The 14,432-nt window shown below is 46.8% G+C and overlaps 1 protein-coding gene across 1 annotated transcript; it reads right to left on the reverse strand.

Annotated features, from left to right (window-relative positions):
• Nucleotides 1-11,910: 11,910 nt before the first annotated feature.
• On the reverse strand, nt 11,911-14,176 carry ADM (adrenomedullin). The gene is made up of 4 exons (XM_046684695.1): nt 14,031-14,176; nt 13,477-13,595; nt 13,190-13,339; nt 11,911-12,992 (listed from the first exon to the last, which is right to left on the reverse strand). The coding sequence occupies exons 2-4, from the start codon at nt 13,572-13,574 to the stop codon at nt 12,677-12,679; spliced, it is 564 nt and encodes a 187-aa protein (XP_046540651.1). The 5' UTR covers nt 13,575-13,595; nt 14,031-14,176; the 3' UTR covers nt 11,911-12,676.
• Nucleotides 14,177-14,432: the final 256 nt, after the last annotated feature.

A 14,432-nucleotide genomic window follows, 5' to 3' on the forward strand; every position in this document is an offset into this window, starting at 1 on the left:
AGAATTGTTTTTGCAGCCACGAAATTAACTGGTACTCTTCATCAAGGCCTCCTCCTCCAAAGCTTGCTCTCTTGAAAAGACATAATCCTAAAGCTTAGGAACTGGAAGTACTCGCGAAGCACAGCTTAAGCCTCTAGAGGAACTAGTCGGAAAAGACGGTTTAATTTCTTCTGCTGTTCAATGCTTATTTTTCCCTGAATACAAGATCTTAGAATGTTGGAGCTAGAGGGGAGGCATCTCAGAGATCATTGGTTCCATCTCCTTATTTCTAAGATGATTAATCTAAGGTGACACGGGATGGCTACTGTTTCAGCTTTGGGTTCTGGCATGGGGAAAGAGCAGATTTTTTTTTTTTTTTTTAATCAAGGCATCCTTGGTTGTTACTATTAAAAAGAGTCGCCATTTAATGAGCATTTACTACACTGCCAGGCACTGGGCTGATGCCTTTATATATGTTATACCATTAATCCTCACAACAAGCCTGTATGGTAAATATTATTATCCCCATTTTATAGACAGTGAAACTGAGACTCAGGTTAAGTGACTTGATTTGCCTATAATTACAGGGCTAAGAGAAGGAAGAGTTTGTGAGCAAACTCAAGGCTGCCTGACCTCAAAGCCTATGTCCTTTTCTATTCCCCCATACTGCCTGCAGAATGACACTAGGCCAGAGGGCAAATCAGTTGGGAGTTCTTGGGCTCTCACATCACTTTAATTTTTCAAATGCAGGTAATGGGGTGAGGAAAGAGTCCTACACAATGACAAAGTAGAGAACGATACCTGTGTCCAAACAGTTTCCAATTACCAGAATTTGCAACTAGATCAACAGGGACCATATAGATGCAACTATTTCCCATTATCTACTTTTTGCATTTAACAGGACAGTTGACTGAAAGCTTTTGAAAGACTTTCCAGCTTTTAATAAAAGTTGGCTGATTCAGCGTTGACAATTTGTCTTTCATTAAACAGAAAATTGGTGGGGGAAATTTGGGATGGATGCTTATTTGGGGAAAAAATAATTTGAAGGTTTTTTTAATGCTCAAGGTCATACAGGGCTGGGAGAGCAGACGTGGTATGAATTAGGAAAGTTTATCTGATGGTTGTCTATGGTGGCAGAGATGATGGAGTTATTGCCTGGAAACGCTTGAGTTTTCCATTGCAACGTGGTTTGGGGAAACGTGGTTTGACGTTTAGAAAAACTAACAAAGTTTAAAGCAGATAAAGTTGGAATGTTATGTGTTAAATTAAAGAACATGAGATAGAGACATTCAGGGGAAACATCCAAGTTTGTTAACCTAGGTGCCAGTGAAAACTTTGTCTAAATTGAAACTTTACTTTCTCTCAAAGAGGAAAATTATACTTGAATTAGTTACAAGTAGCTCGCCTGGTGCCCGCTCCACAGGTTCCTTCCCTCTGAAAATGAGGTCACCCAAACTCCTCCGCAGGTGGGTACATGCCTGGTCAGGGAGGCAAGGAGCATCACCGCCATGTTGGGTTGTTTCAGTGTCAAATAACCTTATCCACTGCCACCCTCCTAATCCAGTCCCACATCACCTCTCATCCGGACCACTGCCATAACAGGATATCCCGCATCCAGAATGGGGACCAGCACAGAGTAGGAGCTTAACAAAATATTGTTGATTGAATGAATAAATGAATGAGACCCTGCTTGCCCTGAATCAGTGACCCCAACCCTGGTTCCCTGACCCTTGTGCCTGGTGTTGAGACCCAGCCATGATACACAATCTCCAGGACTACAGCCGCGCTCTGTTCTCACTCATCTCTGACAGTATGTATTAGTCTGCTAGGGCCGCCATAATGAAATTCCACAGGTTGGGTGGCTTAAACAAGAGAAACTGTTTTTTCTCACAGTTCTGGAGGCTGGAAGTCCAAGATCAAGTTGCCAGCAGGTTTGGTTTCTTCTGAGGCCTTTCTCTTGGCTTGCAAATGGCCGCCTTCTCTGTGTGTCCCCACATGGTCGCCCCTTACTCTGTGCTGTCTGTGTCCCAATCTCCTCTTCTTATAAGGGCACCGGTCACATTGGATTAGGGCCCACACATAAGACCTCATTTTACCTTGATTACCTTTTTAAAGGCCTTATCTCTGAATAGAGTCACATTCTGAGGTTCTGAGGGTTAGGACTTTAACAGATAAATTTGGGAAGGGGACACCAAATTCAGCCCATTATAAGCTGACACAAGCTGTCTCGCTCTGCCTCCTACATCTGGACTTCCCTGGGGCCTGCCTACAGTTTACTCCTAGAATGCCCGGTGCTGTGCTTTCTGCCATTCTTGACGCCATGTTACTTCCTGCTGTTCCTCCTTGATGCCAGTGCCTTACAGCACAACCACCTGTTGTCTGTTCCCTCACCCTGGGCTGGCCCTCTTCCCATCACCTGCAGCTGGTCTTCTCTCCAAACACCTGCCCCTGCTGGCTGCAGTTAACCCTTCTATTTCTGGCTGTGTTGCTGGATACAACCCTAAATCTAAAACTAACTAACTAATGAAATAAATAAATGAATAAATAAATAATACATAAACTAACTCTTGGTCTCAGTCTGTTATGACCACACGAGTGCATTTTTGAAAGAGCTGAAGAGTGATAATGTCTGAGCTGAACAAAGTTAAGCAGTCTCACAAAGAGAAAATTTTACTCACAATCATGCAATGACATTATACCCCACCCACAAGAATCTAGTTCAATTGGTTTGGGACGGGCCCTGGTGTCATTTTTTTTTTTAAAGCTTCCCTAAGTGATGTGAACAGGCAGAAGCAGTTAACTGGCTCTAACTAGTGGAAAAAAACCACCAAAATGAGACAAAACCTAGGCTAGAACACCAAACCAAACTAGGCTGGCGATCCTGTCCCATATGTGACTTGTGAATGTAATACAGTGAGTCTCCAGTGTCCATCCAAATGCAGAGGTGGGTGGCTCTCCCTTCAGCTTCACCACCCCTTTGGTGTAAACTCCCCACCCTTTGATCTGAGAAGTTGGGGGTGACTCACGAGCGTCCTCTACCACGCAGAGCAATCCAAATGGAGCTCAACAATGACTCTGGGCACAGGCAAGTGTCGCTACTGCTGGGCCCTCTGAGCATGAAACCTGCAGGCTGTTGATGATGAAAGACCCTGGGCAGTGGTTAAAAGCACAGCTAACATGGCTCTTCAGCTCAGCAACAGCGGGACTCGCTCAAATGGCAGTTGAGCCCCAGGCAACCATCTGCCTCCACAGGCTTCCTGGGGCTGATCTGCAGTCTCTGCCCGCTGCCGTCCTCCTCTTGTGGGACTTTTCCCCCAGCCCTCCCTCTAACCCCTGAGGTCCCCGGGCTCCCTCAGCCCAGAGCACGCTAGGGTGAAAGGGTTTAGTCTGGCTCTCCCTCTGGTCTCTTTCCAGTACGTTCTCAGGGCAAAGCCCAATCCTTCATGCTTCCGGGATTTCCCTTTTGATTCTCAAGGGCCTTTTCTTCTCTCAACAAAACCTGGTTCTCTGTAAATAAAAGGCTTTGGCTTTCAAAACTATTGTTTTTGATGTGGGCTTCAAGAGGCTATTTTAAAAGTCAGAAAACTGAACACTGACTGTTTTATTCTGACTGTTTCTTTCCCTCCGCATTCCGGTTGTACCAATCCTAAATCTCCTTGAGGCAATGCCTCTGATTTACTAGGGGAAAGGTCAAGTGGAAAAAGTGTAGCAAAGCAAAGCACAAAGATTAACATTTCAAGATACTCTCTCTCTGTAAGAAATACTGCAACTTTGACCACTCCAGTCTCCCTACCCCCACCACACCCTAACAAGCGAGCAGGCCAGGATGTTCTGGCTGAGTCTACCCAGGCAGAGTGAAGTGGGGAATCAAGATTTATCTTGATAATAAAAGTTCTAAATGACAATTATTTAAAAATTGTTTTCTTCAACAAGTCAATGGCATGAAAACAAAAGGGAGGAGGGTGGCTCCAGATTAAAAGAAAAGTTAGAGATATAACAATCTTGTTTGGAGTCTGTTTTGTACAAACCACCGTCAAAAGACATTTTTGAGGCAATGAGGCAAATTTGATTATAGACTGAGTATGAGATGATACCACAGAATTATTGTTAACATTAAGTGTGACAATAGCATTTGGTTATGTAAGAAAACATTCTTCTTTTCATTAACAGATGCATAATGAAATGTGTGTGGGTGAAATGACATGATGTCTGGGGAAAAGAAGAAAGAAGAGAGGAGAACAGGAAAGAAGAAGGAAGGAAGGGAAGGAGGGAGGGAGGGAAGAAAAAGAAAACCAGATACATTGGCAAGAAACAAAACAAAACAAACAAAAGAAAATGGATAGGGGCTGGCCCAGTGGCTGAGTGGTTAAGCTCGTACGCTCCTCTTCGGTGGCCCAGGGTTTCGCCGGTTCGAATCCTGGGCGTGGACATGGCACCACTCATCAAGCTATGCTGAGGCGGTGTCCCACATGCCACAACTAGAAGGACCCACAACTAAAAATACACACCTATGTACCTGAGGGCTTTGGGGAGAAAAAGGAAAAATAAAATTTAAAAAAAAGAAAAAGGAAATCAGATAGATGAATTGTGTGGCAAAATTTTGACAATTATTGGATTTTAATGATAGGTATATGGGAGTTCATTATGCTATTTTCTCTATTTTTTGTGAGTTTGAAAAGTTTCATAATAGTTTTTTAGATTGTTAAACTGGTACAGGAAAAGACAGACTGAACAATGGAAGGTCATAAAAGGACCAGAAACAAATATTTACTGTTTAAGGGGGCCAGCCCGGTGGCGCAGCGGTTAAGTTTGCACGTTCTGCTTCTCAGCAGCCCAGGGTTCACCGGTTCAGATCCCGGGTGCGGACATGGCACCGCTTGGCAAAAGCCATGCTATGGTAGGCGTCCCCCATATAAAGTAGAGGAAGATGGGCATGGATGTTAGCACAGGGCCAATCTTCCTCAGCAAAAAGAGGAGGATTGGCAGTAGTGTTAGCTCAGGGCTAATCTTCCTCAAAAAAAAAAAACAACAAATATTTACTGTTTAAGAATTTATTATATTACTGATTTGCAGGTGGATGAACTCTTTCTTCAAATGAAATCTAACGTGGAGCCCCAATGTATAAAACGAAAAAGTAGAACTGCTCCCCTAGAAGCTGGAAAAGAGTCTAGCTCTTTTGTTTCCTCCTTGTCTCCGCAGGAAACTGCAGAAGTAACTCAGGGAAACCCTGGGGCTCCATAGAACACAGCTTGAAAACCTCTGTAATACATGCTGAAGGAAACCTTTAGATTCCTGCAGAAAATATGCACTACTTAGGATATGTGTTAGACAACTGGCTAACAATTTAGGAGAAAAAAATAAAGTTAAATCCCTACCTCACATCGTATACCAAAATAAAGTCTAGTTGCATTAAAGTGTTTAAAGTACAAAATCAAATCAGAAAAAAAATAGGTGAATATTCTAAAATATTGAGACAGAGAAGGGCTTCCTAAGCAAGCCAACAAAGGCAGAAATTATAAAGGGAAAGGCTGATATCTTTGATTATATAAATATCTGTACATTTTATATGGCAAAAAATAAGCCACACTCCACAACAAGATAAAAAGGAATATGTGTATGTGACCAAACTTTAATACTCTTAATCACTAACTAGTATTTCAAATCAGTAGGAAAAAGACAAACACTCCAATAAAATGAAAGGATCCAGAATTAAAAATATACTTATATGAGGAAATATAAATTATCATAAAGATATGAAATATATTTAATCTCACTATTGATCAAAGAAATATTGTAATTTAAAGTAATAATGAGAATAATTGATGGTGACTTCTATTCTTGGTGATATGGCAGACTAGATAAGCTGAAAATCAGCTACTATAAAACATCTAGAAATGCTAAGTAAAATATACTTAACATTCTTTCACATGCATGACTGAACTCCCGTGAAAATACAGGAAATCCACACAAGACTAAACCAAGATAACTGAAAACCAGCCCGAGATTTGGGGAGGGATCTCCTCTCCTTGGTAACAAAGAGACTGGCTTAGGGACAGAAGAAAAGGAACTGAGACGCTCAAGTGAATCCAGGATGCTCAAAAGACTACCCCCCCCCCCAAGATCTCCAGCATAGACGCACATGAGTATGGTTTAGGAACACCAAATCAAGAAATTAATATAAAAAATGGTCCCAGGCAGGTAATAACTGTAGGGCAAGTGGAAGAAGCAAATGCAAACCTCTCTGGAGGGATTCACCTCAACACAGGCTATAGAGAATCACTGTAAGTTAAGCTTTAATAAGATGAGCTCAGAACCGAAAATTACAGAAAATAGGAGGAAACAAGTCACGATGAACAAGAGTCAGCTGATAAAGATAACAGCATTACTAAAATGAAACTATAAACTAAATAAGTTTAGAACTATTAAGATATAAAATAAGGTCTCAGAAATATAGGAAAAGAACAAAACTTTCTAAAAAGTAATAAATATAATTTTTACCCCTCTGCTGATACAGCATTAGAAAAAAAGGATGATGCTCAGTGTTGCTAAAAATATAGGAAATTGACATTTACATACTATTAGTAAAAGTAAAAACTGATCATTCCAGAGGGCTATTTGGCAGTATGCAGCAAATGATTTAACAACAAAAAAAGTACATACCCATTGACCCAATAATTTTACCTCTAAGAATTTATCTTTAAAACAATTCATAAAATTACCCTAAGATGAATGCACAAAGACAATTATGGGGGCATTTTTCATGGTAAAAATGCAGGGAGGAAAACCTTAATGTTCAATAGCAGAGGAGTGGTTAAACAAATCATGATATTTTCATATTATGAAATACTGTGCAGGTAATAAAAATGATGTTGAATAGATATATTTATTGACATGTAAAGATGCCCAAAATACACTGATGAGTGGGGAAAAAAAAGCAGGTTACAGGCCAATATGATCCCACCTTTTTTTATTTTTATTTATTTATTTATTTATTTTGAAGAAGATTAGCCCTGAGCTAACATCTGCTGCCAATCCTCCTTTTTGCTCAGGAAGACTGGCCCGGAGCTAACATCCATGCCCATCTTCCTCTATTTTATATATGGGACACCTACCGCAGCATGGCTTGCAAAGCGGTGCTGTGTCCACACCCAGGATCCAAACCAGCGAACCCTGGGCCACTGAAGCAGAACGTGTGAACATAACTGCTGTGCCACTGGGCCAGCCCCAATCCCATCTTTTTTCAATTGTGTGGTGCATTAGGGAAAGTCCAGTGACCAATAAATGAAGATATGCTAAAATTCACTAGTAATCAGTAATGGAAATTAAAACGATAGTGCCATATTACTTTATACCCATGAGGATAGCAGACAGAAAAGTGGATGTACGCAGAGGTTGGCGAGGACATGGGAGGTGAGAGCTCTCAAGCACTGCTGGTGAGAATACAAAATGGTACAGGCATTATGGAGATCAATCTCACAAAATTTAGCATAATCTGTATGCAGAAGCCTTTTGACCAAGTGATGCCATTTCTGGATGTATAACCTCAAGAAATTCTCATTTAGATCCATAAGAGGACATGAAATGGGATGTTCATCTTCTCTGTGGCAGAGGGCATGCTGGAGGCAACCCAAGTGTCCCTCATTAAGACATAAGAAGGGGCTGGCCCCATGGCCAAGTAGTTAAGTTCATGTGCTCTGCTTCAGCGGCCCAGGCTTTTGCCAGTTAGGATCCTGGGCACAGACATGGCATCACTCATCAAGCCATGCTGAGGCGGCGTCCCACATGCCACAACTAGGAGGACCCGCAACTAAAAATACACAATTATGTACCAGGGGGCTTTGGGGAGAAAAAGGAAAAATAAAATCTTAAAAAAAAAAAAGAGAGATACGAAAAGTAAAATGTGGAAAATTCATATTATGGGGTAATACGCAGCAATAAAAAGACACAATCTCCTTGGATAATTTTTTTTAAGTGTTTGGTAAGAAAAGTACAAAAAATTTGAACACAACATATTTGTATGTTAAAAACACATAGTCACAAAACAACATAACAGATTTTATAAGACTTATACATATAATAAGTACAGATATCAAACATGTTAAAGAAGTTTCCTATGGAGGAGATGGGAAGGGGTATGGAAATTAAAGGAGGAAAATATAAAATAATTAAAATTAAAAGAGAAGCCTTACACAGACTGATAATGACAACTTCCCTTAAACTGAGTATATTTAATTCAGGTCTCTGCATTTGAGTTCGATTTTTTAAAGTATGCGCATATTTGTATATGTATAAATGTCTAAAAGGGTATATACTAAAATATTAATAGTGGTTATCTCTGGGAGTGGTATGAAAGGTGAATCTTTTCTTTTTTTCAAAACTGAATAAATATTTTGTGATAAACAAAATGCATTTTTTATGTTTCAAAAATTCATTTTAATACTCAGAACTACTGTCCTGCTCTTGGATAAATATACAACAATCTACTAAATTCAGCTGCCTGTGTGGTCATAGACATTTTATTGTTTTTCCGGAATGTTCCAAAATAGCTCTGAAACAAGACCGGTGGGACCACCAGACAACTATCTAGCCTCACCCTTCTTCCCATGCAAATGAAGTCCAAGCCTCCAATCCTGTTTGGCAGAAACCTCTATGGGACCCAGGCTAACAAGGCCCTCTCCTCGTTGGCTGGAGAAAGGAGAGGCAGCACTCTTGGTTCTCTCCATCAGCTCACAACAGCCTCTGAAGAGCTGCCTTGGACGGCCGTTGCCAAAGACAAAAGGTTCCACCTCAAGGGTGGAAAGTCTATTTGCAGCTTTGTAGACACAGGTGTTCTTCCGGGCGACTCAAGACCTCAATGTGGGACTGTTTGGCCAGGAATAGTTCAGAAGGCCTTCCCCTCAGAAGCCAGCTCTTGAGGCCTTCAGTGTATATTCTAACTATATTTGGCAACAAAAACCAAAGAGGTCAGTGGCTTAGCTGGGGGGGAGACTATTCCTGATTTATAAGCCCTGCTTCAAACCAGGGCCAAGACTTTAAAAACTTACTTCATTTATTTATTTTGCACTCACTGAGCATACCGCTGAAGCAGTTCTCTTTCCAGTCCTACCAGCCCCGTGTAAATCTTTCAGAACCACAGGTGTAAGTCACCTACCCAAGCCATCCCCATGTTAGAGGACATTTGGGGACATCTGGCTTGAGAACCCAAATGTTAAAATTATCCCACTTTACTCTCTATGTCTTCATAGCATCAAAATAGCCTATAGCAGTCGTGTGCAAATCCAGGCTCCAGCACTTACTACTCACTGTGTGACCTTGGCTAAGTTACTTTATGTCTCTGGGGTTCAATTTTCTTATCTACAAACAGGTAATAACACCTACTTCACATGGCTGCTGTAAGAATTAAATGAGATAAGGTATATCAAGTGGCTAGGAGAATGTCTGATACAAAGCAGGTGCTAAAAAAAGAATCAATTTCCATTCCTCCCCATCACTCCCTTCCACCCTTAGCTGTTCAGCCAAGGTGTCGGCTTTTCAAGAAATCGCCTGGTACCCTGTGTTTGATTACAAATGGATGGTACCATTCTCATAGCCATCAACAGTAGCTAAAGATAAAAGCTGGGACTACTCCTCAGCCGCAGACAGGTCGAATCAGCTCGCAAATGACTCATCAGTGCTGATAAACGATGTGTTCTTGGCACCAGGAGGCCTTATCCTGACAGGCTTCAACACCTTATGAAAAAAATCCAGAAGATAGGTTGAGTGGCTCACAGAGAAGGTGCCCAGGGTTTGACGGTGACCTTCAGTCAATTCTGAACGTGTACCAGACTGGTCTTAGGAGGGTCTCATATCTCTTCAGACATGTCTGCAATCATAGGATTTTCAGTTGGGAAGGAGTCCAGCTGAGCAGCTGCCTCTTTCATCTCGCAGAGCTGAACCATCTCCTTCCCTTGCCTTGGACTCCCCAAAGGGAGTCATAAGACTCCCTGGGCAGAAGGCTAGATGCCTGTTCCCTGCTTAGAACAGCCCTAAGCCAGTGCCCAACCTGCCTCTGGCAGCTTTGTCTGCCGGCTGAAGCTCTGCCAGGGTGAGGTTTGGCTGGAGGGCTCTGTGGCTATGGGACAAACCTTGGCTCAAGGAGAAGGGTGAGTGTTTAATCCTGAGCCACTGTCTGCAAGGCTGAAGCGTTTGCCACTCTCCGCAGCTTCTGCAGCGTTTTCAGACCACCCAGAACCACTCACTGGCACAGAAATTCCATGACTGGAATTTTCAGCCGCTCTTTCATTCATACATGCCCTGTATGGTCTGTTGCTGCATTTGTAACCTCCTCAATTCTGATGAACCTCACAAAATTAAGATCAAATAAGACAATGAACTGTATGAAGATTGACTCTGTCAACAGCCAGGTGCTCAAAACTGAGGCCTCCTCTGGTCTTAAGGAAATTCCACATGCTAGGATCTACTTTCTTCTAAATTGAAATTGCTTCAGAAGCAGGTTGTCTCTGGACCTAGGACGCGGGATCTGTCTCTTTCAGGGTATACGCAGGTTTCTTCTGAAAGGAGCTATTTATTCTAGGCCCTCAGAAGGGACCTTGTGAAATGCAATTGATGCAAAAAGCCCAGGAGAAGGTAGGCTGCCCTGGAAACTTTCCACTCTCCAAACTCACCCTCAGAATTTCTCCACCAGGAAGGTGTCTGAGATCATCTATCAAAAGCAACATTTCAGCCATGCTTTGAACTGGAAAGGCCGGGGAAACTTTCTGGAAAGGACAAGCAGTTGGTTTCCATCCTGGGTCTTCAGGATGTTGGATGAGACAAATGGGGCAGGGAAGGAAAAATCAGGGGTGCCACTCTTTACTATCCCCTTCTGCCTAACCGTTCCCATGTCCCCTGCCCTTCTAGTACTCAGTGGGGCTTAGTGTCCAGCTTCTCTCACTGGAACTGGGGTCAACCTTCCAAGATGACAAGGCATAAAGCAAGCAAGGTGGAGGAAGGAAGGAGAGAGAGAAAGGAAGGCTGGAGAGAATTGCAGAAAAAATGTAAAGGCTTGGGAAGGAGGAAGGAAGAGGAGAGCAGCAAGGGGAGGTGGAACAATGAAGGTCTCAGGCCGTCCTGAGGCGCACGGTTCCGGCGGCACGTCCGTCCTGCCCGCCTCCGGCCAGCAGCTGCACGCTGCGCAGCGTGTGGGCGCTGAGTCACGGTCCCAGAACAGGGAGCCGCCGTGCAGGTCTGGTGGGGGGTGGCCCTGGTTGGCATCTGCAAACTGTTTTTTTCTTTCCTCTTTCATTAGGGCTATGTGCTGACTCCCACGTAGGAGGATTTATTAAACCGCACGTACGGCCTGATGGCTCTCGGGCCCGTCCGAGGCGGCCGGCTGGGGGCGCCACAGCCTCGCTTATGAGCCCGCTGGCTCGCTGGGGCACCAGGCGGGGAGAGCACCGGAGTTTCTGGCCCGGCTGTTGGTTTCCCGGAGGAGTCCCAACATCTTGCTGGAGTAGCTTCTAACTTTAACACCGCGGCAGCCCGGGGAAACTCCTCGCTTAGGCGGCCTCGGAAACCACCCCAACTCTCTGAGGTGCGCTTTCGCGCAGGGCTCCCTGAGGAACTCCATAAAATCTAGGCTCTGTTGCGCAAGCCACAGAGTCCAGGCTCGCCTCCCGACTAGGGTTCACCCTACCCCAACCAGCCCGGCCGCCACGCGAGGCTGTGACCTCGGGCGTCTCTGCGAAGCCCTGTTCCGTACGCAGGACACGCGCTCCGCACGCCGCAAGGGGAGAGCCGAGCTGCTGACAGCTCGCCGGCGCCAATAGGGGCCAGCACGCGCCCACGCCGCCCGCCCACCTTCCCACGCCCGGCGGCGGGACCCGGAGCTCCGGGGCAGACCAGGAACAGGGGCGCCCTCCCTTCCAAGACGCGTGACCCGAGGAGAATGAATCAGCATTGAGACAGTTTATTGGTTTGCTATTTCGCATATCACCCACTTCATGTAAATAGATTTTTACAGAGACACAGCGTTTCCTTCTTCCAGAAGAAGCATTCAGTCTCTCTCAGGCACACCAACACTCTCACACATTCCACGCAGCAAACAATGTTACACCTCGCTGAAACATTCACGTATTAAAATAGAGGGGAGGGGGACAATACAATTGCTTTTAAAATGCCCTTAATACAATATATAACGTACAAAAATATCTCTATATTTGAAGTTACAAAAAAAATCTGGACAGCAACAAACTTAAATATTGATAGTTACCTCTGTATATACAACACGCATTGCACTTCTCCTCTATAGGTTTTGAAAAGTTCAAGTAATAGCGAGGCTTGCGCCCCGGTGGGGCGACACCCCGTGAGAAATGAGTTTGTAGGCGGGCACGGCAGTGGCTCAGACCCCTGACCCGGGGCTGTCAGCATTTGATTCTCAGTTTCTCCTCTCCGTGAGCCTGGCAGACACTTCCTCGGATTCCTCCGCCCCCCTGGGGCGCCTGAACCCGATTAGAGCGAAAGGAACTCTACCTCAAAAAAGGAGGGGGCCTCGCAAAGCCAGGGCTCGTCGCCCGGACGGTGCCTCCCGGACTCCGGGTCTCTGCAGGGCTGTCTCAGCCCGGTCCGCATGGGCTGAGGGGCTCGGCTCGGGAAAGCCCTCTGGCCCGGGAGGCGCCGGCAGAATGCCTTCGCGACTGTCCACTGCGGCCACAGGCGCCTAAACCCTAAGAAGGGTGGCGAGCACTTGTTGCGCTCTCAAGGCCGGAGCTCGGCGCGCCCGAGGCTCCGGGAACGACAGAGTCCGGCCCTGGCTGGCCTCGGGCAGGGAGCGCCGGCGCCGGCGGCCGTAGCCCTGGGGGCTGATCTTGCTCCTGGGGGCGACGCCGTCCTTGTCCTTGTCTGTGAACTGGTAGATCTGATGCGCCAGCTTCTGCACCGTGCACGTCCCGAAGCGACAGCCAAAGCTCCGCAGGCCCTGGAAGTTGTTCATACTCTGGCGATAGCGCTTGACGCGGATGCGGGCGGCGTCCGGACTGCCGCAGAAAAGGAAGACATCATGAGACCCCCATCAAGCTGGGCTTTGGCTCCAGCCACCAGGAACCGGAGCCACGCTGGGCCAGAGGGGGCTGGAAACTGCTACCGCCATCTGAACTGCCACACAGCCCCCAGGGCCAGGGTAGTGGAGGAGAGCTTCCCTTGCCCACCCCGCCACGGTGCCCCGCATAGTTACCTGGCCTGGGGGCTTCGAGAGGCGCCCTTTATGACCTGGGGCCGAATGAGAGTCTGGGCAGGCCTGGCCTTCACGTCTGCGAGCCCGGTGGGGTAGCTGCTGGACACCCGAAGTTCCCTCTTCCCACGACTGAGAGCCCACTTATTCCATCTGGAAAACACAAATAGAGTCGATTCGCATGCGCCCAGGCGAGGTCCCGGCCTTCACTGCTAAGCTCTCGGGACTAACGGCCAGTTTCCCTTGTCTTCCAGGTACAAGGACTGGAGAAGGCGCTGTCTGCCACTCACTTTTTTCGGAACTCTGACGCCACGTCGAGCGGTGCGGCGTCGGCACCTAGGAAGGTGAGCGAGCCCAGGTACATGAGGGTTACGGGAACCAGCTTCATCCCGGCGGCGATGCGCAGACCCTGGGGAAAGAGAGAGAGGAGCCGAACGTGAGCACCCGGGCCCGCCGCACCGGTCGGGCGGGGCACAGAGGGCGGGCGGGGGCCCGGGCAGCAGGCTCAGCCTCGCTCTGCCTGGCTCAGACGCTTATCTCCCCCGGGCGCAGAGAGGCGCCAGCGGCATTTGCACCCGCCAGGCGGGTGACAGGCCCCGCAAGGGAGGCCGCTGCCCAGAGCCAGGCTCCCAGAGGTTCCTTGCTCAACTCCTGGGAACGTGGCTGACGGAGCAGAGGGAACTGGGTCTCTGGAGTTCCAGCTGTGTGCACGAGCTGCGCCTGGGATTTGGGACGCACCCCGCAGAGGACCCTCCAAAATGGGCTGTACTCCTCACCCAGCGCTCCCAGTCTCCGGCCCGGGCAAGGCCCTCCCCCTTTAACCCACCCCGCCTGAGGCGCCTACCTGCTGAAGCGGATGATCTGCCAAGATCTGGAAGGAAAAAGTCTGAGACGTCCCTCTGGCAGTGGCAAAACTCCAACGTCCAAGCTGCGGTGAGAAACCAGAGGTGGCAAAGCTCGAGCTGTTCCGCCTAGTGTCACCAAGAAACCACTGAGTGGCCGCCTCTGCTTCCTCGGCTTTATAAGAGCGCAGGGGGGCGGGGCCTGGGCTGCCCTGTCCCTCCCTTTCTTCCCTCAGGCGCGCGCGCTTCTGCACTCGGGTGCGCGCATTGCTTGCCTGTGGATGTGGGATTTGGGGGTGGGGGTCCCTCTTGCCCAGAGGGCTCAGAGATGAGCTCCGGGAGATTGGTGCAGGAACTGCCACAGTCCTGGCTCTCTGAGCACAGTGTTCAGGGTACGCATACTA

Source organism: Equus quagga, chromosome 14 (genome assembly GCF_021613505.1).
Source record: "Equus quagga isolate Etosha38 chromosome 14, UCLA_HA_Equagga_1.0, whole genome shotgun sequence".
Lineage (NCBI taxonomy): Eukaryota > Metazoa > Chordata > Mammalia > Perissodactyla > Equidae > Equus > Equus quagga.

Excerpts from the sequence above, each read along its gene's own strand:
- ADM (XM_046684695.1), bottom strand. The coding sequence starts at position 13,574 with ATGAAGCTGGTTCCCGTAACCCTCATGTACCTGGGCTCGCTCACCTTC. Across the intron at positions 13,340-13,476 it reads GCGTCAGAGTTCCGAAAAAA|ATGGAATAAGTGGGCTCTCA; the intron begins GTGAGTGGCAGA and ends TGTGTTTTCCAG. Across the intron at positions 12,993-13,189 it reads TCTCGAAGCCCCCAGGCCAG|TCCGGACGCCGCCCGCATCC; the intron begins GTAACTATGCGG and ends TTTCTGCGGCAG.